This window comes from Copidosoma floridanum, unplaced genomic scaffold, assembly GCF_036245765.1.
Source record: "Copidosoma floridanum isolate Cflo_tuat_1 unplaced genomic scaffold, Cflo_Japanese_pri ptg000006l, whole genome shotgun sequence".
Classification (NCBI taxonomy): Eukaryota; Metazoa; Arthropoda; class Insecta; order Hymenoptera; family Encyrtidae; genus Copidosoma; species Copidosoma floridanum.
The window spans coordinates 20,823,217-20,847,910 of NW_028321883.1; the positions used below are offsets into that span (position 1 = coordinate 20,823,217).

At 39.2% G+C, this 24,694-nt stretch overlaps 4 protein-coding genes across 4 annotated transcripts; 1 reads left to right on the plus strand and 3 right to left on the minus strand.

The window, feature by feature from the left end:
* Positions 1-611: 611 nt before the first annotated feature.
* On the minus strand, positions 612-5,227 carry LOC106639444 (uncharacterized). Its single transcript, XM_014353066.2, has 3 exons — positions 5,140-5,227; positions 2,289-2,719; positions 612-2,164 (listed from the first exon to the last, which is right to left on the minus strand). The coding sequence occupies exons 1-3, from the start codon at positions 5,203-5,205 to the stop codon at positions 1,240-1,242; spliced, it is 1,422 nt and encodes a 473-aa protein (XP_014208552.2). The 5' UTR covers positions 5,206-5,227; the 3' UTR covers positions 612-1,239.
* Positions 5,228-9,582: 4,355 nt separating this feature from the next.
* On the minus strand, positions 9,583-12,118 carry LOC149375584 (uncharacterized). Its single transcript, XM_089598781.1, has 5 exons — positions 12,070-12,118; positions 11,180-11,490; positions 10,182-10,818; positions 9,851-10,114; positions 9,583-9,777 (listed from the first exon to the last, which is right to left on the minus strand). Exons 2-5 carry the CDS (start codon positions 11,458-11,460, stop codon positions 9,583-9,585), a joined length of 1,377 nt encoding a protein of 458 aa, XP_089454907.1. The 5' UTR covers positions 11,461-11,490; positions 12,070-12,118.
* A 1,473-nt stretch (positions 12,119-13,591) lies between these two features.
* Positions 13,592-15,024, plus strand: LOC106639425 (uncharacterized). The gene is made up of 5 exons (XM_089598782.1): positions 13,592-13,794; positions 13,877-14,348; positions 14,441-14,658; positions 14,743-14,900; positions 14,977-15,024. The coding sequence occupies exons 1-5, from the start codon at positions 13,641-13,643 to the stop codon at positions 15,022-15,024; spliced, it is 1,050 nt and encodes a 349-aa protein (XP_089454908.1). The 5' UTR covers positions 13,592-13,640.
* A 1,638-nt stretch (positions 15,025-16,662) lies between these two features.
* l(3)72Ab (U5 small nuclear ribonucleoprotein l(3)72Ab) lies at positions 16,663-24,592 on the minus strand. The gene is made up of 13 exons (XM_014353038.2): positions 24,527-24,592; positions 24,115-24,278; positions 23,444-23,966; positions 23,098-23,347; positions 22,675-22,993; positions 22,117-22,546; positions 21,193-22,036; positions 20,505-21,112; positions 19,899-20,417; positions 19,507-19,782; positions 18,994-19,415; positions 17,542-18,920; positions 16,663-17,455 (listed from the first exon to the last, which is right to left on the minus strand). The coding sequence occupies exons 1-13, from the start codon at positions 24,569-24,571 to the stop codon at positions 16,833-16,835; spliced, it is 6,402 nt and encodes a 2,133-aa protein (XP_014208524.2). The 5' UTR covers positions 24,572-24,592; the 3' UTR covers positions 16,663-16,832.
* Positions 24,593-24,694: the final 102 nt, after the last annotated feature.

A 24,694-nucleotide genomic window follows, 5' to 3' on the forward strand; every position in this document is an offset into this window, starting at 1 on the left:
CTCAATTTTCAAGATCAACGTCGTCCCAAAAACAGCGCAACCGTGAAAACTCGATGAATCGTTTTATGGTACTTTTTTTCCGAAACTTTTTTAATTTTCGTAACCGAAACGTCTATTCCACGACGCTGTGTATGCAGATCATCACGTTGAAAATCACAATTTTTTATTTTACAGCTGAAAGAACACTACTCCATTACTTCCAAAGATGTGTCTCCCTCGACGAATGTCGCACACCGTCACGCCTCATCCGATGTGCTATATGTGCACGCCGTTGACAATCCGTTATCCACCAGCATTCAAACGAAATCATCACTTACCATTTCATCTTGTGGCTTTTGCGGTCGCGTTAGCTCATTTGAAATCGCAGGTAGGTATACGTGAGGTCATAATAATGTAATCGTATATTTTTTTGTCTTTTGACTTACATCGTTTATTTATATCGTTATCCAACGTGATGTTAATGTACATTTTTTCTTTTTCATATAGCATTATGTACAAAAACCATGTCTTCCAAATCATTGATTACAAATTTATATTTACCAAAGAATGTGGATAGCCTATCATATAATATATACTACAACGTAAAATAAATAACGCCTACGCTTATCGCTTCTTTTGAATACTTATGGTGTACATTAAATTGTTCTTAAATGATATGTCTTGGCAACAGGCAGTTAACAAAATTAGGTTTTCGTTTAGTAATTGAATGAGATAAGCTAATAAACTAGAGGTATAAATAATGTGCGAGAATGAAAAAGTTTTTTAATTGAAGAAAACTATTTTTAGATGCTCTGATATACATATATAATCCACACTATTCTTCTTTCAATCGTTGTATATGGTAGTTGCGCAAGCACGTTTATAATCAATAAGATATTGAATGCGACAACAAATGATTAATTTAATAATAGAGAAGAGAAAAAAAAAGTGCGATGGAAACAACGTACATTCATCAAAAAGTGCGTAAAAACGACAGCAAACGTGTAATTTATAGCCCATCGTAAAGCTCATGCACATTATCTTGTCAAAGCTCAGACCGATGCATGTACGTATAATTAAAAATAAACGTGATCCCGCATTATTAGCACCTTACCAGGATCACCAGAGCTAAGTGCGACAAATAACCATCGTCAACGTAGTCACACCTGTATGTACTACTTATATAATTATCCTGGCGAAAAGAAAAAAAAAAAAAAAATACAAAATCGTAAAAAAAGATCACCTCGATCGTCCAATCACTCACACCGACTTGGTTTGCGGTATGAAAAAGAACTTTCGCCGATCGAGCAGATCCTCCAGACTGTTCAGATCGGGTAGAACGGCCGGTATCTCGAACTTGGCGTTGCTCGTCAGGCCCCTCTTGGTCGTCGACGTGAAGACTGGCTTCCTCGAGCCGTGTTCGCGATACCGGGGAGTGTAGTAGGCCTCGGTTGTGGACGATCTCGGGTAGTAGGGGTCGCTGTCCGCGTCGCCGGCCGGCACGAGAGTTTTCGCCGGTACGGCGAAGATCGATGTGGCGACAGGTGGTTTGGTTGACGGGACCCTCGACGTGGCAATCGTAGTCGTTGGTTGGCCAGCGGATGAGGATCTGCTGAGCTTCTGGAGGGACAAGAGGGTGTTCTTGTAGGGATCGTTGGATTGGAAATTGAGGTTAGATTTGCCGGTCTGCTGGAAGTTGGGCTTAAAGTGCGGTGGCTCGAGGTAATTGACGGGCTTGGCGTAGCTGGGACTGAACTCGCGACCCAGGGCTCGGGACCGGGCCATTTCCAGAATGGTCTGGGTATGCGGAGCTAGGGTCGTGCTCTCCTTTTGGAAGTTGTCCAGCGTGACGATTCTGAAGGTGCTTTGGGAGCTGCTCCTCGGCGCGTTGTCGTTCTTCAAGGATTCAAAGTTGTTTTGCTGCTGGACGTAGTAGTTGTCGTCGCGCACCGGAGGTGGAATCAAAAAAGAGTACTCGTCGTCCAGGTGTTCTCCACCGGTTTGGGTCGTTTGGGACGACTCCACGGGAGGCTGGAGTTCCACGGAAACCAGAGCTCTTTGCGTTGTTACGACCGAGTTTCGCGATGGATTGACGCTCGATCGGAACCCCGTCGGCGACTGGTAGTCCTTGCCGTTTTGCGCAACCGATTCTGTTTTCTGCTGGCGGGTTTGTGGCTCTTGGAAGCTTTTTCATACAAAAATCATTACTCTCATCCGAGCTTTTTCGGATTAACTTTACGGAAAGGATTCATAGTGAAATTTCGCAAAAAGAAAAAAAAAAAAAGAAGAAATTTAATGGAAATCCTCACCGAGTCGTGGGTTGTCTGCTCGTTGTCTCGCGACTCGTGAGAAACACACTGGAGTTGAGACTAAAGGTCGGGTGCTTGCTGGTCACCGAGTCGTTTTTGGTTTCCGGGTTGATCCTGAAAGACCTGGCGAAGCCACGCGTGTTGGTACCTTCGCCGCGAGGCTCCGAGGGTAGCGTGTCGTGGTTGCTGTCCTGGCTGAAGCGGATCGGTAGGCCCTTTTCCGCGTTGGCTCGGCAATCGACGAGGTACGCGTGATCGCAGATCATTGCGTCTTGACGGAACGCCGTGTCCTCGGGGCAATGGTGCGTAAAGTGGTTGCCGTGGTCGTCGCAGGTGTGATAGACACGGCAGTTGGTCTCCACATCGGCGTAGTAGCCCATCGACCGACCCGAACAGGTGAAGAACGATGGGGTCGGCAGTGGTGATGTGTTCTGAATACAAAAGGTGAGACATTTATTTTATTTTTTCTTATCTTCAAAAAATAAATCTGCATATACACGTTAATTCAGCGCACGTGGGTTTCCAATTCATAACCCCCCGGTTTTAACAGTACGATCCAGCAGATTGCTTACATCACTGTTATTTATGTAAAAAATTGGTTAAACGCAAAATACGAGTCCCCAAAGCGCCCACCTTTCTTCGTAACAGCGAGTGTGAGTTCATCAAAATGCACGGAATTTCCTTGGGGTGCTTATTAAAAACCGGAACTCCGTTGAGTTACATCATCGCACGTGCATCCCAAAGAATGCGCTATTGCTTCACCTGATCAAGCCTATATTTATAGCAGAGAAGTCTATCGCTTTGTTACTTTCGTTCAAGATCTCTTTCCCTACCCAATTGAAAGAGATGGAGGAGCTTGTGCTATTATGTAGCAAAGTAATTTTATCTCTCGCCAAGATAATGTAAATGACCGATTTACAGGGTAGCAATAAATTTAATCATTTACGCTCTGATGTATAAATCTGCCGCGCATTAATTTAATTCTGTTGCAAGTTTCTCAAAGTTATTTTAAATACATACACGATTATTTATAGATTATGAGATATACCGATTTCCCCAACTTATATTAATTTACCGCAGTCGCGAAAAATAAGTAGGTATATACTTGGAATGATCGGTTTCCTTAGAGTATAATAAAGTTTGTCTGATTAATTATGACATTTAGATTTCAAATGCGATAAGTGAATGAAAATAAATTTAAATTTGCGTGCAAATCAAAGATACAGTGTATCGTATTGTACGTAAATCGGTATCGGTGGGTAAACAATAAATTACTTTATTTTCGCGATCGAGTTAATAGTTGAAATTGAGCTTTACTTTACTCCGGCTGACAACGTTAGGCTCTAACTTCCTGGTCTCGTCCAAGTCTAATTAGCGCGACTCTTGTATTGTTACCGATTTTTTTTTTTTTTTTTTTTTTCATGATTATTATTTGTTTTTGGTGCTTTGTGAAAATAAATTTTCCATGACCATCGTCACACCATTGAAAAACGTTGGTGTCGAAACATTTCCGCAAAAATGACTCATCACTTCGTTCGAATACATCCACAAATTTGTACATGGATACACGACAGTAGGTATACAATACATAATCTCCTCTCTTTACAACGTAATATATAGAGCAAAAAAAAAAAAAAAACTCTCGCGAGCACGTCTGCTGTTACACAGATTTATGTAATAAGGATCGCTATTATTCTCGAGAAGATGCGCGATCTTATATACTATAGGTGTACATAAAAGTGGCGCAGAAAGGCATGCCTATATAATATACGTGTACTACACGTTGCGAGAGTAAAACGCGCATCCTGTGAATATATCTACTTGACTCACTGGAGTGTATGTATACATATAGGTACTTACGTGTATTGTGTATAATGTGTACGTACACGTGAACACGATGGAATAACAAATTTGCATATTTCCTAAGAAGTTGAATGATCCGATCGAGAGGGAAGATTGTTGTGGCTTCTTTTACGACGGGGAATTTCATTTGCCCACTGAACCGATTTATTCTCTGTTCTTTTATCTGTATTGTCTGTTCGGGTAATAGGTAGTATGTGTATCCCCGACAAAGAGGATTGTAAAAATGGGGTATACGCGCACACAATTATTTATTACGTCGGCGCGAGTGTTATGCTTTTTCTCTTACGTCACTGCGTAACATATATGTGGCGATTAAACCAAAGTATCCAAATTATGAGGATAAATTATGTGATCTGCCGAAAAAAATTTTGCTCGAAATGCGTGTGGATTAATGAACCATGAAAATTACTGTTCAACTTTTGACGAATTTATCACCGGCTTATGGTTGCACGAGGTACACGATTATGGGCTCAACCGTCGTTATAAATCGAGCGTGAGATTTACACAACAAACCTTCCATTTGATTTCGTTTAATTAGGCAACGCTACAATTGCCCGTTGATTTATCAGATCTATAATTTAATGCGAAAAATATCGAAGAGCATTATTTATAGAAATCATCGTTAACAGGGTAAAAATGATAAAATATACGCTTTCATGGAACACGAATTATCTTTGTATTTCCTCAAGTACCTAAATAAAGAACGGAGAAACAAAACCGTAAGGACTTATGCAAACATCATGAGGTATACATCTTTGTAATCGATTCATTCATATTTATAAGCTCATCGCGTGACTGTATGCGACGACGATGATCCCAAATATCCTTTTACTTTAAAGTCGCGTAAAACACGTTGCCTTTCTTACGTCACTTTGCAAACTCCTATACTTTTTCACTTTCTTCCCATTAACATGATTGAAAGTAATTGCTTTCTTTTTTCCACATCAGCAACATAGTGTACAAATCGATAAGAAGATTAACCACTTACAAAAGCTTCCTGGGTCTGAGCAGCGGCAAGCGTCGCGCACACCATCCACACGAGTGTCCCCCTCATCTCTGGATCCTCTTCTTTTTGATCTCCTCTTTGATAAGTAAACAAAAAAAATTGGTACAAAATAATCGATCAATGACACCAAAATCACTACCGATCATAGAGTGTAGTTCAAAATTGGCAATATTTTAATTTTTAAAAAAATAACATGACAGTGTAGTACGGATAAATCACAAAATCGGCAATTTCACCAGTTCTACTCAACGGAACAATTTTCATCCAAAATCATGTGACGTAAGAAAAAACGCGTGAAAATCGGCAACGGAAATAAAACTGTATAATATCTCATATTAATAAGAACTGGTGAAATTAGTAAAGGATGCGTTATCTATATAATTGGAAGCGAGATAAAAATAATGAAAAAAAGGAACGGGTAAAAGTGAGATTACAAGACACACTTGAATTACGAGTGAACGGCGAAACCGATCCACGCGTCACGGCAGCCGACACGCAACTAACTACGCGCAAGCAGGACTCCTACATCCCCGGGCACAAGTAAGTATATAAGCGAGTATCAAACGAGCGAGCGAGCGACTGATCTCTGCCGTAAGTATATATGCATGTAGAAAATGTAATACCTACACTCGCTCCCCCGAGCCTTCGCGAGAGAGATGAGCCAAAGTGAAAGTGAAGAAGGACAACGAGGAGCTAGTTCTGTAGCAGCGCGGGAGGATGCAATATCGACTATCGACGAAGGTGACAGAGATGTGCACTCTCTCCCCCTCCCCCTCCTGCCTACAGTATAAAGAAAAAAAAACAAGAAATGGAAAGGGAGCTTTGCGAGATAAATTGTATATACACAACCGAGTCATCGGTTTATCGTAGGCTTATCGCCGCGGGTGGGATCAATCAGGGATGAAGATCGGTTCTTCGCTCCCTCTTCCCCGGCCGATCCTTCGCGGATGCAAAGTGCGAGCATTCGATTTTGAAAAATTCAACCGGTACCGCGGCTTTCTACTGCGCTCCTTTGCTTTTAAAAATCAATCTGCCAACTTTCATCCATTTGCTACACTCGTGCCGATACCGTATCACAATTTCACTCCATTTCTGTACATTACACACACACACAAATCCTACAATCGCCGATCGAATTGACTATGGGGGATACTTAATCGTACTAAATGTGTTCACATGTATTTTTGATTCTCCTGCTGCGCGTCAAAAGAAAAAATGAAATAAAATAACATTTTAAGAAAAAAGCATATGGAAAAATATGTAAGTCAAGGAGTCAAAAGGTCCCTTCGAGTATTGTATAAATTTCATTCCGTCGTGATGGAAAAAAAAAAAGGAGGGTATAGGGGGGAAGGTTCAAGGAGCAGCGGTCCATAAATCAGCCCTGCAGTGAAGCGCAAAAGCAGCGCACCATACTTGTAAAACAAACCACAGATGAGCACAGAGACGAGCAAAACAAAGGCCTCCTTGACACCCGTCAACATCATCATCATCGTCATCGTTTCTCTCGAAAGATTCGAAGGTCGGGTCGCGGCTTAAAAATTCATACATTAGATATACATGCACTCAAATACACACGGCACGCGGTTTCCTCTCGGCTCGCAAAGACACCCGCTCGTGTGATACGTATACTATCAATGTGTCTCGCGAAACGCGCGTGAAAGGAGCTTGTATATGAATTTTAATTCGAAAGCCCAACATATTATACGCACCGATACTATATGTATATTATACATGCCCTATACGTGTATCTACGCCACGTGTTACGATCGCACATATACCGATCGTGTGCCATACCGATCTCATGCACAATGTCGCCTATGATATCGAGCGCTTGGGTGAACACATTTCTTTAACGCCTTTTCTAATAACTTCGTTCATTATCGGTAAGGGGAGCTTTTTCTCGTACGGCACGAGCTGCGGTGGGGTTTGTTGACTGTTTTTTATGTACTTACCGATATATATATTTATAAATTATTTCGTGAGCGTTCAATTATGTTTGTGCATTGGTAACAGTGTTAACAGCGTTAACATTGTATAAATTGTATTCGCGTACCACCGATCGATTAGGTGCGCATGAACTATACGTATACAGGTATATTGGGCCTGAAAAGAGGACCATAGACGAACACCACATTCACTTTCGGTAAGAGGAGAAATGCAGTTTGGCTACTATGCTTACGTTACATAGGGTATACATTTTACTTGTCGCTTGTTATTTGTCAAACGCACACGCGACGAAGTGGGCAGGTACATGCATGTAAGTATATACCCTCTCGAAGCTGGTGATGTTTTTTGGAAGGATTGAGATTGATGGAGAGAGAATAATGACGTAAAAAAGGTATAAAGTGTGAAAAATTAATAATAATTACGTGTCTTGATATATTTCTTGACGATTATACAACTCTACGTTCGTTCATGTTTTATGAGATAATTTTGCTAAAGCGTGTACGTTTTTTCTCTAGCACCATTCGCTCAACGTTTATTTTTATTGTTAATAACTTCGACGTATTATCATATTACGCAGATGACACTTTATGTGTGTAATAATACGTTACCAAGTTGCGAAGTGACGGCAAACTGCAAAACTTGTTTTCTCCATGCGATTATTCATAAAAAGGTTACATGTATATAATTAACTACGGCTCACGACGTATAATTACTTAATTTATAATAATACATCATTATCAAAAATGATTCAAGAATTTCCTTGTTGATGAAAATGATCAACGATTTACGAGTGTGATTTATGTCATGTATATTTTGTAGTTTCTCGGGAGTAACTTCGACAAATATGAAAAAAAAAGAGAGATTAATTTTATTACGAAACAATTTTACACCATAAAAACAAATAAATTGAATACAATCAATTTTGTTAAAGCCGTACGTACGAAGACAATGACGAAACGTAACAGTTACGAGTGTATTTTAGTTCGATAAACAATAGAATAAATCACTGAACGACAAAAAAAAAATAATGAAGATCGCAAAGTGTCGTAACGATAAAACTTTCGAAAAACATCAATATTTTCACTCTCCACGTAATCGGTTGTACTGACAAGTTCATATTGTCAAACGCTTACTGTTATCCTCAGACAGGCTCTAGAAATATTACCGATCTCAAGAAAAAAAAAAAATAATAATAATAATAATAAATAAAAAAAACCTTCAATGGAGCTAGGCCCAAAAAATGAGCACCCACGCGCGTAACAATTACGTGATTATTCCACACGAAGAATACATAACACCCGCACCCGCGTACACGTACACACCGTACGTATATATATATACCTCCAGATGCATTAATTATTAAAATCTGCTGCCGATCTCCGAAAAAGTTGAGTAAGCGGAGATCGTAGGCCGGCACACCGCAGTATGCTTGCCCGTACCGAAATGATAGCCGCTCAAAGAGCCTAAGGTATACGTATTGTACTCTCGCTCCTGATCGGGTCCTCGATATCCACGGGCCAGCGCATGTAGAGCCCTTGTTGTTCCGACCTCGTGTGCCTGTATACACACAAGTTTTCGATTGTGAAACTGTTTTGTTCGTGCATTCAGGACTCGCTTGGTAGTAGGTCTGTACCTAAGTATATTATATACTTGTTAAAATTTTCGCAACAGGAAGACGAGGCAAAACTCTGCTGACCGGATGCGGCGCGTCCCCTCCCCCCCCCCCCCTCAAGTAGCGTGTACTCGCCGATCTTTTGTTACAAGTACCGCGCTGGGCTCTGACTTGGTGTATTTCTCTTCTTCTTCTTCTTCCTAGTTTTTGACTCGGATCGCCGCGAGAGAGGGTCAGGTAAAAGAAGAAATAGAAAGACAATGGTCCCGGGGTGTCATTCATTGATACCCCTTTCGTGTACGATTTCTACGTCATCGTTTCCTGCGTGTACAGCGTAATCCGCGAATACCCGGAATCACTCAAGAAATCGATCACCAGATTCGTCTTACCTACGTAAATAAGAATCAATGTTTTATAGAAGCTTGTATAACGGCTTATTTTTATCAATTCCCCGTGATTGCATGGTGGTGTTGGGGGAATGTTCTTTGAACGCTTCTGTATTGATATTTCGTTTCAAAGATTATCTACATATATTCATTGTGACAAAAAAAACTGGGTCTTTGGCTATGAAATCTTGAAAGGCTTTTATAAATGGAAAAAAGTCAAGTTCAGCACTTTTTTTACATTTTTAAAGTTGGCATTCATTTATATTTTTTTTTTAATAATACAATCCAAGCCTGTAGGCTACATAAACATATAACTTATTTAAGATACAGATAAAAATTTTCTTTTCTTGTGTTTGAAAGATACATGCAACTTTTTTTTTTTTAACATCATTATCATAATTGTAAAATAATACATGAAAAACAAAAACTTATGAATTATAGATATAAAATCAAATAAAACAAATACTCTTTACGAAACTGTTACATGAAAACTTTTTTTAAGCTATTCTCCATAAAATCAGTTTGGCTTTTCATGTAATCTTTGTAATAGTTTTCCAACTCTTGGACGGCTTTTGCTGCCTCGCCACGCAGAGTATTTTTTCGTGAGAAAATTTCACTTGAAATCACGTTGTACACGTTGTCGCTCCTCCCAGGATTATAAAAAGAGTAATATTCCTGAAAAAAGTTTTAAGAAATAATTGCACAGATAAAATACATCCAGATAGATAAGATCAACAAAAACACTTACTCGGAGATACTGATTATTAGGATCCACTTTGATAGCTAAATGAAAATACTTAACAGATTTCTCGAAATCTCTCTTTTTCAGATAGGTTAATCCGAGATCAATAAACAAATTTTGATTATTCTTAAAATTTTCCTTCGGCAGCAAGTCCAACAAGTAAGTTGTTGCATCGTAGTTTCTGTTTTGTCTCAACATGCAACGAATGTAGTCTCTCGATGCTGGATAATTATCGTCTTGGGCAGCTATTTTCAAGTGGTAAGCTCCAGTCTGAAAAAAAAAAGAAAAAAATTCAAAATCCTCATTAGGAAAATGGTACTAAGCGAATAAATCATACCTGAAAATTTTTAACTTTTATGTAGTACTTTCCTAAGTAGTGATGGTACGCGCTGTTCCGATGAGCCGGTTCGACCAAGTCCAAGCACTTTTTAGCCAACGGCAACTTGTACAGCTGTATAAACCCAAGCGCGAGTCTCAAATAAATCGTGTTGATGTTCGGCTTGGACTCGTAAATTTCGAGGTACATATCCACAGCCTTCGATTCTGCCCTCAGCTCGCGATACATCTGCGCCACGAAGATCCCATAGACGCAGCTCTTGGACTTGTTGTAGGCTTTCAAAAATGCATCTTTTTCCTCATCCCCTGGCAAGGAACCGGGCGAATTGTCGCGCCTGATGCGGCGCAGATTTTTGGCCAATATGAAGTTGTAAAGATCGCAATCTTCGTTGGTTTCCATGGCTTTGCGAATGAAGCTTATTGCCTCCTCGCTCCCCAGCCTGTGGTACTTTGACCAGCCCATGCTGCGGCACCCGTAAAACGTACTCCTGTCCAGCTTGGTGTCCAGGTCGTCGGCGCTCTCGATTTTCCCGAGAAGCTCGTCGACCTGATCGGTATGCTTGAATTTTTTCAGAACGTGATAGCGCGTTGCGTCCAGGACGTGCTGGATGGCCTCGATCGAGAATTGAGGATCGTTTCTGTGGAGAAAAAGTTGTTTCTTCTTCTATTTTTCAAGTTATAATATAGGGACTGTTTTGGATCGTTATCGACAAATCACTGCTATTATATTTTTTGATCTACAAAAAGTAGTGCACTATACATTAGAGGCAAATCATGATGTCGAGCTTTCACATTACAACTATTTGTTAATAAATATCATGGATTATATGTAAGAACTTGGACAACAAATTGATCGTTTTGTATTTGGTCATAGGAGAAACTCAAAATTCAAAAATAACTTGAAATTTAACATTCCAAAAAAAAATTAGTGCAATAAAAAAAAATACAGCAAAGGATGTGCGATGTACGTAGAAAAATTGACTTTTTTTTATTACTCACTCCTTGCGCAGTTGGGCCATAATCTCGTCGCATGTGTTCAGATCCTCCATAATTTTGTTCTCCTTTTCATTTTCTTTTGTTAGAACGTAAACGGTCATAATGACGCGCATCAGTTTAAGCAAAATAACGAGTTCTTCCTCGTCGTGCGGCGTGTAGTCCGTGAAATCGGCGCTCGATAAAACATCCATCTTCCAGTTGAAGGGACACTCGAGTTTTTTCGCCAAACCATTGTTATCAGCGACACCATTTGCATCCTCTTTTTTCTTCTCGATAGACGCCATTTTGGCCGTAGCGGTTTCTTTCAATGAGCGCTGTAAAATCGCGAAATGTCACGTAAAATTAAACAAAGGGGCTATTCGGAATGCACACCAAAAGAACCTTATATTTCAAAGTGAGGTCAATATGCGATTTACCACACAAAGTTGTTTGCTTTAAAGCACACGTTTATTGTAAGGCACACATAAATTATAAAAAAATAAATGGCTCCCTGGCGAAGCTTTGCTCGTTTCACTTCGCGCTGTTAAAAAATTAACTAAGCATCTCAACTAGTATCGGAATAGTGCAATTGCCGACCACACAAGCATGTCAAATTTTTTTCCTTTTTCACGGGCACGCGGTACATTGTTCACGGTTGGGTGTAAAAAAAATGTTTAAAAAAAAACAAAAAAACCAGAAAATCTAAATAAAAAAAGAACAAATATGCTTACAATTTTACAAAAAAAATACTATCCTCGCACTTGCACTTTTACAATTAAATTCACGAAGACTTTTTTTTTCTATACGTTCACACTCAAAAATTGATGCAACACAATATAATAAAATCAACTCTAAAAATATTATACTATAACTTGTAGTTGATTAAAAAATTAAAAATACAGTTGCAAACTTACGTTTAACAGACGTGATGGGTGGCCAAATAAAAATTGCGTGCTTACTCTTTGAAGGGACAAACGCAAATGAATAACCGTGTGTAGACACTTGCCTGCGGCCAGTGCAGCCCTTGCGCGCTTTCTTTGTCTCACGTTCACCGGCGATTTGTTTCAAACAAAAGAATAATCTATGTACTTAGGTTGTGTAAAACATATACATTTTTATATATATATATATACTTCCGCCGCCACCTACTGCGACTACTGCGAGTACTGTGTACTTAATATACTTAGTAAGTATTGGGATTCCAAAAGGTCACGTGACTCTCGCGATATATATAGTCACTTGGGGGAAAAATAACACAGGCCTTGTAGGTGCAATTATATTTTTATTTTTTTTACCCGTTCAACGATTGTAATACGATAAAAGCCTTTCAATAACATATTTTTGAGGAGATGACAATACCTTAACTATTTTTTTCCAACTCAATTAGTCTTTTGCAGCTTAAAACTTTCCTTTGAAAGTGCGAAAACGAACATTTAACCTGTACAAAGTTCTCCCGTTCCCGACTATATATAGGAAAACAAGCAGGATTTTGATAAGGTTAAATGTGCGTTTTCGCACTTTCAAAGGAAAGTTTTAAGCTGCAAAAGACTAATTGAGTTGGAAAAAAATAGTTAAGGTATTGTCATCTCCTCAAAAATGTGTTATTGAAAGGCTTTTATCGTATTACAATCGTTGAACGGGTAAAAAAAATAAAAATATAATTGCACCTACAAGGCCTGTGTTATTTTTCCCCCAAGTGACTATATATACCGCGAGAGTCACTTGACCTTTTGGAATCCCATTACACTATACAGTGTACTCAAACTTCTAAAAGTGTCAAATTTCAATCTCGAGAGAAAGAAACATAATATGCTGAATCATTGACAGTAGATCTTTCATTACTTTATCCCCTTTTATACGATGAAGTCTACAAAAAAAATCTCGTTTTTTTCCCCCATTTGAATAAAAAAAATTCTTTTTTTTTCACACCTTGAGACACACCTTCGCGATAGGGCTCATTTTACTCCTAATGCCATGTACTACGAGGAAAAAATTTTGAACACGGGTTTCCGTAAGGGTAACGCCCTTTTTCCGCGATTTACATGTTAATATTACATCTATATCCATCGCATAATACATAAATATAATTTTAACATGTAAAACGCGGAAAAAGGGCGTTACCCTTACGGGAACCCGTGTTCAAAATTTTTTCCTTATCGTAACATGTCATTGTTAGTAAAATAAGCCCGATTTCAAGGATGTGCCTCAAAAAATGTTGTTTTATTAAAGTGGGGGACAAAAACGGGATATTTTTTGTGGATTTCCTCATGTACGTAAGTGTTTATACTTGAATTTATATACATTGAATTTTCGTAGATAAGATTCCGCAAATCCGCAGTAGGTATCTCCATGTATGCAGTCCAGTCTCGAGCGTGCGGCACGGGGGTTCCCCTTGCACCGTCGATCAAGTAAAAACGACCATCTCCATCGCATTTTTTTCGACTGCATATTTTTGTATCACAAAAGTCATTGAGTGCGTACTACGATGAGCTCTTCGGAAGTGCCGACCAATGTCCAGGTGGCGATCAGGGTGCGCCCGCTTATGGAGCGCGAGCTAAAAAAGAATCAGAAGAGCCAGTGGACGCTCGTGGACAAAATCATCAACAGCAAGAAGCGCAAAAACTACAGTTTTCAATTTGGTGAGTATACGAGAACTACTAACCCTAAAATGATTTTTATTTTAATAAAGTCTCATTGGATTCTTAACACTTTATCTCGCAGATCATGTGTTCGACCCACGAGAGAAGAACGTCGACGTCTTCCAAAGCGTCGTCCGGCCAGTCGTCGACGCCGCGGTCAAGGGCTTCCATGGCACTGTTTTTGCGTACGGACAGGCCAGTTCGGGAAAAACACACACAATGCTGGGCACCCTAGACGAACCTGGAATGATTTCGATGGCTGTTAAGCGATTGTTCGACGTCTCCAGCGAGTCCAGTGACAGGGAATACATTTTCCATGTTTCTTACTTTGAGATCTACAACGAGAAGATCAACGATCTGCTCGATGCCAAAAGGGTGAACCTCGAACTCCGGGATAATCATCATGATCTAGTGCAAGGGTGCGCCCTCACGGAGAAGATTTTCACGAGTCCAGAACTTGTTATTGACACTATTAAAACCGCAAACGAGAACCGCAAAGTCATCAAAACCAGCATGAGTCACAGGAGTAATAATGGCAGTCATGTAATATTCAGGTAACTTTTACACACTGTGTTTTTGTATGTCCCAATTTTGTCATTTGCATGCACTTCCACTACTAACAATTGTTTAATTTTACACATTTAAGGGTAACTATAAAGAGTTGGAAACAAAGCAATGATCCCGAATTTCAAATATCCCAGTTGAATTTGGTAGATCTTGCAGGTTCCGAAGGGAAACAAGACTTGTCAATATCAACTTTTGAACTTGTAATCAAACAACTCAGTGAATGTTCAGGCAACAACGTTAAGTATGTCAATTTTGGAGGTAGTAAATTAACGAGGTTGTTCAAGGCTTCGTTGGGAGGTAATGTACACACAGCGATGATTTTTACAATATCGCCAACTGTGTTCGATAAAACTCTAAACACGTTAGACTTGGCATTGACAGCAAAAAGTGTAAAAAACAAACCAAAATTGAACAAAGTTGCTTCAAATTCTGCAGTGGAGCTTGAAAAATGTTACAAGAAATTAGAAAAATTAAATCACGAAAAACAAGTTTTATTGAACAACATGTTAATAGAAAAGAATGAGTTGGAAAAAAACGATGTAACACCAACAAAAAATGAAAATTCCTCCAAAGTTTTCATGAACGAAAAACAAATTACATGGCTTGTTAATACAGGACAAGATCCCACATATCAAAACTTACGTGATACATTTAGTAAAATGAAAAATATACCAAGTAGCAATGGAAATATTAAAGCCAATACAATCGAGAGCACCCTTGAAAAAAATGAGAGTTCAGATGATGAATCACTTACTAATTTTGAAGAAGAAGTACCTATATTGAAAAAAGAACCTCAAGAATCAAGTGCTACATTTTCAGGTGATGTAAAACATCATGAAAGCAAAGTGACACTTGAAAATCGTAAGTCATTTGAATGATAGTAAACTTGATTTACTTTCACTTATTTACTGACATACAGGATTAATTTTCAATTTTTTTCTTTACAAAAAAATGTATTTTGCAGAGGAATCATGTTCTGGTTTATCGAAAGCTACTTTGAGAGAAATTAAATCTAAAGAACTTACTACTTCTGAATCAAATAATTCTGCTTTAATCTCACTGCAACGTGAAATTGATGATTTGATACAGAAACTACAGATGATTAAAGCAGAATCTACCAATAAAAAGACTCCTAAACGTGAAAGTTGTAAGTATTGGCCACATTGTGCTTTAGGTAATAAGTGCTCTTACAAACATCCAAGTTGCAAATTTGGAAAGTCGTGCACAAAACAGGCATGTATATTTTCTCACACTTATCCCATTCAATGCAAATACCATCCACGTTGTTTGAAAATGAAGTGTCCTTTCTTCCATCCTTTCGTCCCATTTTCCAAGTGATGATTTCTGATTTCTAATTCTAATGTAAAGTTAAAGTGGACGAAAAAGTGCCAAGGCACTTTCATATTTACTTTTCAGCTATTTGATTTAACGCCGCGTATTTTAAAGATAACTTTTATCAACATCAAGTCGAATTTTATAAAAATAATGACAATCCATTTCTTAAATTAGAGTTCTCACTTCAGTAATAAGATTTACCCATCTTTGTATTCTTTTGTATTTTTATTTGGAGTCTAATGTTAAGATTTTTCACAAATCAAAATAGATATTATAACCAATTAGAAAAAATATTGGTAATATTATACTATATCCAGGTCGCCTAGGCCATCTTTAGTTTAACCCTTGATAATTATTCTTATTTATTGTTTATTTAATATGAAGCATTGAATTAATGTTGGAACAATAAATCTGTACGAAATAAGTACTTGTTTTTTTTTTTAATAAAAAGGAAATATTTTAGGAATTATAAAAAATGTTGATTGAGAAATTCAGTTCAATATAATCTAGGATCTAAGAGGCTTTTGTTGCAATGGACAACCAACATAAGAGTCAATGTTCATAAAATATATGAGTAACTTTTTGATGTTTGTTTTAACTAGAAGATAGAAATATGACAAAATAATTCTTTTAACAATGTATAGGCTACTAACTTTTTATATGATTTTTTAATGACAGTAAAACAGCCGTTGTATATGTTAGAAACTAATCTAAAATCATTATTTTTGAGAAAAAACTTGCTACTAAGTTTAATTTTATATCAATCCACCATTGTAAGTATTCAATTGTACTACTTATACTAAGTCCTTTAATAAACACTATGATAAAATTTTTTGAATCTTATTTTGAAAAATTCCCAGCCGCTTTTGAGTATATAAAAGTTAAAAGGTTAAAAGGTTCATGAACTAATTATTTATTTATTTGAGAATTATATGATAATATTTATTAAAAACTTTTTCGTGTTTTATCAAGGGTAGTGAATGTTACTTCCAGTTTTATTAATTAAAAAAAAAAAAATAACATTATTCCTATAATTAATTTATTAAATTTTTACTTAATCAGACATTCTTAAAAAATCATTTCATGTAAGATGCCAAAAGTTATATTTACAATCTATTATACATTATTTTAGTTCCTTAATCCGACTCAGAACCAGAGCTATCACCTGAGTCGTACTCTCCGACATTAATAACTAATTCGTATTCCTGGTCACATCCCAAGTACGCATCGCTCATAAAGTACAACTTGTACATGTATCGTCCGGGAGGTGGTGCCAAAAAGTCTAATTTAACGGTGGCCTTTTGCTGCAGTGTTAGCCTCTTGATCGATAGCAGCTGATTAGCCTTGGCATCACCAATAACGACCCACCAACCCTCCTCCCTTTTTTGAGGAAACAGAGGTGCGACAACGGGACCTGCTACCTCGTCCTCTCGTTCAAGCTGAACCACGACTATGACGGTTTCACCGTGTCTAATGTTGTCCTTGTTATCAACTTCAAAGGACATCTCGATGTTGGGGTAGCGATTGCAAAATTTAGCCACGTCAGCCATTTGCTGTTCACTTAACTGCAACAGTCTATTACGCACATCATCTTCGAGCTCCATAATGTCAAAGACTGTCTCTACACGCTTGTCAGTGCAGCGTTTAATAATTTCCGACGTGAAATGTGGTAGCTGTTTCAAATAAGATTCTTTAGACCACATGGCTTGGGTGACCATTTGAGCCAACTCCATAGCTGCCACTGCCGGTGTTAACCAACCTATAAAATAAATCAAAAAGTTTTTTATATAGTTATCATTGAGCGGATCATCTTGATAGTTTCCAACGAATAAGTCGACTGTTTACCTGATGAGCTGAGTACATCAACGCAAGCTTGAATCAATCTGATGGATTTACTGAGCACAAGTTCCGTATCCTTTTGCAATTCGGGTCCTAGTTGTATCCTCGACAAATGAGCCTGCAGCAACAATTGCGCCTTAACACACGGATCGGCCATCCTTTTGCCTTGCGGGGCATGTGGTAACCTAGCTGCCAAGCTTCTCAGTAAATCTTCCTCGCGTTGTCGCACAGGAATACACGAGTACTCGGCCGCGTGTGAAATGATTTCCAGCAGACCGCGAATCTTTGTAGATGCTTTGAGCGAACCGCTGAATACCTCCACAGTTGCGTAGTTGATGTAGTAGTAAGCCGCGATCATGCCCAAATTGAGTGCCCCCACGTCCATCTCATCCTCGACAGTGACGCACTTGGCTTGCTCGAGATCGCTCAGTGTGTTCTCAACGAGCTCGGACAAATGATCCGAAAGATGTCTGTGCGTCACTCCTTGTAAACCGTAATAATTTGGGTTCTGAGTCAATCTCTTGTACAGGAATGTCCATGTAAGATAGTCAACCGCATCTTGTTTGTTCTCAATGGTTTTGGTAACGATCTCAGCATTGAAGTGGTCGTGTAGTCTGTGGTCCAGATGACTTTCAGCCGGCAACGGCTCGTTCAGGAACTTTTTGAAAAAATCCTTTTTGGAGCTCTGGCATAACATAACACATTTGGCATCATCATCCTCTGTTGGACGATTTGCACGCGACACCATCTGTAAAACATCAGTGATAGGATAGTCCTCGTAGGCGTGAGTCTTTCCATTGAAGGACTGGGTGTCCATTATGACAACGAGGTACGAAGCGATTGACAAGCTCCAGCACAGATCTCGAGTACAAACGACAACTTGAATCGCACCACTGTCAAAGAGCTGCTCGACGATTCTGCGATCGCTGGTCGACAAGCCCTCGTGCAAGTAAGCAACGCCTTGTGTCAGTGTATCTCGCAGCGTATTATCTTGCATCTTATCCAAGAAAACTTTTATATCGGCTTCATCTGCAGCGTGGAAGAACTGGGTGGGCTTGCCTTCAGCTGCAGTGAAGGTCAATATGTCGAAAGCTGTTAATCGGGCTTGTTTGCGTGTAGGGACAAAGACAATAACAGGTTTGCGAAGCGAGTGACGAATAATGGCGTTGTATGCGGGCTTGGCCATGGCAGCAAGTCGGGATGCGTTGTGGGTTATATTGATACCCTGAACGTGGAGTTCAAGCGGTACTGGGCGCACAGATGGATGGAAGTTAAATGTGCACGCTGCTGACGCACCCAACCATCCAGCTACGTCTCTGGCATCAGCCAAAGATGATGATAACGCTACAATTCTCGTTGGACTATCCAACTGGGAGGAAATGTATCTAAAAAATAATCACAAATACATGATGACGTGTTTAAAATATACGAACTAGAACTTAATTAATAAAAAATTACCTTGTTCTGGAGCAGGCGACTTCCAGTACTGGGCCCTCATCGCCTCCAATTAGTTGAAGCTCATCCACTATGAAAAGCTGAATGTTTTGCACATTCTTCCGCTGTTTCCAACGACGCGATAATACATCCCACTTGTCCGCAGTAGCAACGATAATTTCGCCCTTGGCAAGGAGTTTGAGATCCGTGCCGGTCTCACCAGTTAGCAAAACAACTTTCCTGCCAAGAATTTTGCCAAATTTGAGAGCCCAGTCATTGTAGATTACCTCAGCGAGAGGCTCTTTTCCCACCACGTAAACACAGCGGCCCTCCATATTTTGGGATATTAAACGCAGTATTGCAAACTCGGCAATAGTTGTTTTGCCTGAGCCACTAGGTGCTCCGATGAAAACGTTGTCATCTGAATTGTACACGGCATTAAACACCTACAGAAAATTTTTATAATATTTTAATCACAAACCATGGTTTTCACCAAAAGGCAATAGGACTGTAAATTTTTAGGAGCAGTTTTCATACCTGTGTTTGAATAGGATTAAATTGTGGGAACTTGTCAGTGTATAAATTCTCAAATACTGAATTACGAAGAGCACTGATCGGTAGTGGTTGCAGATCGAGTAATTCTGTTGGAGGTAGATTCTTTTCTGGTAAAATCAAATGCCTAAAGCTGACAGGCATTTGAGTCTCTGCTCCGATCCATCTATCCGATACTACACGTAAAAAGTACTGTGGCGGCAGAGGTTCAAATACTGGTACATAAAACTTGATGAGGTGCTCGTCAGATGCATACTTGGCCTAGATAAGAAGAAAATTTAATATGGTTAAAAATTTTGTGCAAATTGACAATCTTCTTTGAAATTCATACATCATGTAATAAACGTATTTCAATTGAAAGAATAAATCTATCTTACCTTCAATAAAAAGAACTCGTGATGTAAAATAACTTCGGAATCGACGTCTTCGACGAGAATCCAAAAAGCCTCAGAAGCACCATGCACTTTTTCATCCCATATAAAGTCTGGAGTAATCGTGAGCTCAACTCTAAGAGTGGAACGTGTGATAGGCTGAATGTGGGTCGATAGATCGAGCTTGGGGAATTGATGAATGTATTTGTGAATGGTTTTTCCCAGCTTAGGTACGCGTATAAGTTCACCAATTTCATTGGGCTGAAGATCGTAAAGCCGCTCCCACGGGAAGTTCTTTTTCTCAATCTTTTTGACGATTTCCTCGGGCATTTTGCGGAATTGCCGCAATGGTGACATCGATTGCCACATTCGTCGGTCTATCATTTTGCAAAGCGCCAGGCATTTGTCGGCAAGTTGAGCCCAGCCGCGGAAAAGTACAACCTCATAGATTGCACGCATCAATCGAGAAGCCGATTGGGTGACATAAACCATATCCGACATTAGGGCAAAACCTTCAAGTTTAAGCTAAAATTTAATAACAAAAACATTTTTACTAGTTAAGCATTGACTTTGATTGATTAACCACTCAGATCAATATATTGTACAATTTACCTGAGATATGTAAGCCTGCAGTAAAACGTTGACTTTCGCACTCGCCTCTTCCATGCTTTCTTTGATAGGTATAGGCACACGTTCCATGAGTTTGTTTAGCTCAAGTTTTTCCTCATCTCTGACATTGATATTCTTAAACTCGCTTGAGAGCGAAAACACACGGAACAGCTCTATCTCGCTGAGAGTCCTCTTCAGAAGCTGATTATAAACAGCCATTGTCTCGTGCGTACAGTAGTAGTGCGAGGCAATTCTACCCAGCTCTGTGGATTGGAAATTACCAGATTTGCGGTCGTATTTTATCAAACCAGCACGATCCAGAGCTAAAGCTGCTGAGTGTACGAGATCAGCGCGATGCAGCTCTAGAAGCGGATCTTCGCGGAGTACGTCGTGCCCGATTCCGTAAAGAGTGGGGCAGCGTAACATTCGGACGTAGAGATAGGTATAACCAAGCCAGGTGACAGCGTCGCGGACATTTTGTATGGTGCCGAGGATTATCTCGGCGTTCAGCATGTCGGGTAATTTGCTTACCAACTGTGATTCGATTGGAAGTTGATGGTTCAGAAGTGACAGGTAGTATTGCAATTCGCTGTGGTTCGTTAAAAGTATACCTGAAACAAAAGAATGTTACCGTAAAGTATTTCTCATAAAAAGAGTTATGATTCAAGATAATATTGGATTGAAATGCTACCTTCTCCCTTTGTATCATACTGAGGACGTCCAGCACGACCCAACATTTGCAATACGTCAAGAGCTCCCAGTTCAACCCATCTGCCTTTTTCAGGATTGTAAATCTGAGTTCCCTTGATGATAACTGTGTGCGCGGGTAAGTTAACACCCCAAGCAAGCGTAGCCGTAGAAACTAACACTTGTATGTGTCTGTCGGCGAATAAGTCCTCTACAAGTGTACGATCGACTCTTGTCATTCCTGCATGATGGATAGCAAAACCATAAGGCAGTAAATCTTTGAGCTCCATATTTTTGACTTGTTCAGCTTCGCTCCTTAATACTTCCATCGATGCCGAGCCTTCTCGAAGAAACTGACCAAGTGTATCCTTCTCGAGACACATGTCACGAATCGCACGTGCCGTTTTACCAGTCTCTTTTCTCGAGTGCACGAATATCAGAACTTGATTTTTACCCGCATGTTCCATTGTCTTCTCGTACACGACTTCGTTCATAACTTGGAAGCGCTTGAGAGCTTTTTTTTCTGTTACGCCTATGTATTGCTGTTCAAGTGCTACAGGTCTGAAGCTGTTGTCGAAATAATATAGGCTCTCTGTATTGACTCGCAAAAATGTCGCGACGTCTTGGTAATTCGGGAGAGTGGCCGAAAGACCCACAAGCCTGACATCTTCCTGTGTCGTCTCTATGTTTCTGAGCGTTCTTGCAACAATTGACTCGAGCACCGGGCCTCTTTCATCGTGAAGTAAATGAATTTCATCAATGATGATCAATCTCACTAGAGAGGTAAATGTTTTTTCTCCTCCTTTACGTGTAATGATGTCCCATTTTTCAGGAGTACAAACTATAACCTGTTGAACATATGTATTTCATTACATTATACAAACATTAACAAAAACAATAAATGACATGATTAGTGAGCAACAAATACCTGTGTATCGGCAATCTGTTCTCTTGTGAGTTGATGATCTCCAGTCAACTCCGAGACCGTAAGGTTATAGGTAGCAAGCCTTTTACCAAAATTGCCCACCATCTCCTGTACAAGAGATCGCATTGGCGCGACGTAAATAATCTTAAAGTCCCCGGCGTTAATGGTACCATCAGAGTTAATGTGTTTGCCAATTTCGCGCATCATGCACAGCAATGCAACATTCGTTTTACCTGCTCCAGTAGGAGCACACAACAACAGGTTATCGTCTTTGTCTAAGGCTGATTTATATAACTTGCTCTGTATTCTGTTGAGCGTTTTAAACCCCTCGAATGCTGGCTGAGCAAATTTAGGCAGGTCACTGATTGGCATAAGACGCTCGTTAGCCGCAAATGCTTTTGGCTCCAATGCAGGGACGTGAACCTCTTCATATCTGAAATTCAATAGGTGCAATCAAACATTAGTATATTTTTTCTCTTTTCACATAAAATGATTTTTATTTACGTTATAAAAGCCTAAAATATTTAATAGTTATAAATGCTAGAAAATTGGAAAACTCACCCTTTTCTTTGTTGTCTAAAGCTACCCTTAGGTAAAATACATCTTTTATTAGGCATAAAGTGACTGCCTTGGGCAAATGCAATATCTTCCAAATCAATCATGTTTCTTGTGCCTTGAATTTGCCCACCTGGTCCTCCAGATTCTTCATTTTCTTTTCTTGTTCGCTTATCTCTGGCTTCTCGTTCTTCAGCATTTTCACCTTCACCAGTCTCCAGCTGATGAAGAATTTTCGCGAGATTTGGATCTTCGCTCATTTTTTTCCTGATTTTTTGACGTTCCGACTCAGACTGCGAAGAAGCTAACAATGTGCAATAGACAACTGAAAAACAAAATAATTAAGTAAATTTTATTTATTTCAATGTACAACAGTTGAAATAAGAAATTTCAATCTATAAAAGTACACTATTGGATCATTTTACTTACTCGTGTATCTGTATTTTTTAAGCTGTTTTAAGAAGTCAAAGCAACCATAGCCCAACAGAGTTACAAGTTGATTTTCACAGTCCCTGTCATCAGATGCATTTTTCAGCGCATCTAAAACATCAGATGCCTTATTTTGTGATACTATTGCATCATCATAAATAGCTTTCAATTGTCTCTGAAGCCAGTAGGCATCGACATCTCGAGGATGTAATATTCTTTCTTTTTGCTTCATTTCCTGTGCTCTACTTAACTGAAATGAATAATCAAAAAATTATGGTTATCAACTGTCAAAAAGATTGCCATGAAAAATTTATTTACATGACCATTCAAGAATTAAGAAACTTACATTCTCTGCATGAATAGCCCTATCATCATTTGCCTCTTCATCCTTGTCACCATACTCATCATTCTCTTTAACTTCCCCATATGGATCTTCATCATCATCCTCTCCACTGCTTTCTCCAAATTGAACATTGATCCCATATGTTTCATCGATGTTATCTTCATTGGTAGCATTTTTTTCATCACATCCAAAATCTGTGATTTTCTTTCCCAAATTAACCAAAAGAGCAAATCTTTCTTCAGCCAAAGCACCCAACAGCATTTCAGTTTCTCTCTTCTTCTCCTTTTCCTTGAGCCTATCATTCTTCAGTACAGCTAAAACTTCATCTGCTGCACCACATAAGATATCGCGTGGCTGATCACCAATAGCCTCTTGAATAAAACTTAACAACACCTCATATGTTTGTCGGGTCTCCTGAGTTTTGGGTTTGTACACAATACCCACTGATTCGTCAATTCCTTCAGAAAGTACGGAACCTCCCTTGCTGTGCATAAAATCGTACTGAGCTTCATCACGCTTTTGACGCCTGAAAATTATTTCAACAATCAAAAAATCACCTCCTGATTACGAATTTAGAAATAGAAGCTGTCAAACACACTAAATATTAAACAAATACGATTAAAAAACGTCTTTCGAAGCACCTAAAAATTAAATAATCAAGATCACACACTCACTTGACTTTTCGCTCTTCGGCATTGCTGGGTTTACTCCTCTGTGCTCTGTCGCCCATCCTGGTTCCGTCGAGTTTTCCCACCAGGGACATGACTTCACCTGTCGCCTCATCTCTGCTCCGTCTTTCGATCAAACGAACGTCGGCTTGCAAGACAAGATTCGAGTTCTGTAATGAAAAAACACAACACACGTACAATCGACTGATAATAACAATAAACAATGTACTCGCAAAACAGACGATAACAGGTAAAACGTAAAATAACGTAACAACAAACAACAACAATAACATAACCTACACGGGGAGTAAAACTCCGGTTATACCGCAGTTGCGGGTTAAAAAAAAGTTGTAATAAAAACGAGGAATGGCAGATAACATGTAAAAGATGCTAATTAATTTAAAAAACGTGTAATTACCGCTTTGTACTCGTATTGCAGCTGCCTAGCCGCTGCGTCAGCCATGGTGCCAGCGCGCTATGTGATTGTTCGTAAACTCCAAGACGCAACAATCGAACTCGATGCACTCGCAACAACAAGATCGAGATTTATACGATACCAGCAATCGATAATTGAATGGTGTATCGA

Coding starts and splice junctions, on each gene's coding strand:
- LOC106639444 (XM_014353066.2), bottom strand. CDS start 5,205: ATGAGGGGGACACTCGTGTGGATGGTGTGCGCGACGCTTGCCGCTGCT. Junction 2,720..5,139: donor CTCAGACCCAGGAAGCTTTT/GTAAGTGGTTAA, acceptor TTTTGTATTCAG/AACACATCACCACTGCCGAC. Junction 2,165..2,288: donor AGCAGACAACCCACGACTCG/GTGAGGATTTCC, acceptor TGTATGAAAAAG/CTTCCAAGAGCCACAAACCC.
- LOC149375584 (XM_089598781.1), bottom strand. CDS start 11,460: ATGGCGTCTATCGAGAAGAAAAAAGAGGATGCAAATGGTGTCGCTGAT. Junction 10,819..11,179: donor ATGGCCCAACTGCGCAAGGA/GTGAGTAATAAA, acceptor TTTTCTCCACAG/AAACGATCCTCAATTCTCGA. Junction 9,778..9,850: donor CTAATAATCAGTATCTCCGA/GTAAGTGTTTTT, acceptor AACTTTTTTCAG/GAATATTACTCTTTTTATAA.
- LOC106639425 (XM_089598782.1), top strand. CDS start 13,641: ATGAGCTCTTCGGAAGTGCCGACCAATGTCCAGGTGGCGATCAGGGTG. Junction 14,349..14,440: donor GGCAGTCATGTAATATTCAG/GTAACTTTTACA, acceptor TACACATTTAAG/GGTAACTATAAAGAGTTGGA. Junction 14,901..14,976: donor ATGAGTTGGAAAAAAACGAT/GTAACACCAACA, acceptor TTGTTAATACAG/GACAAGATCCCACATATCAA.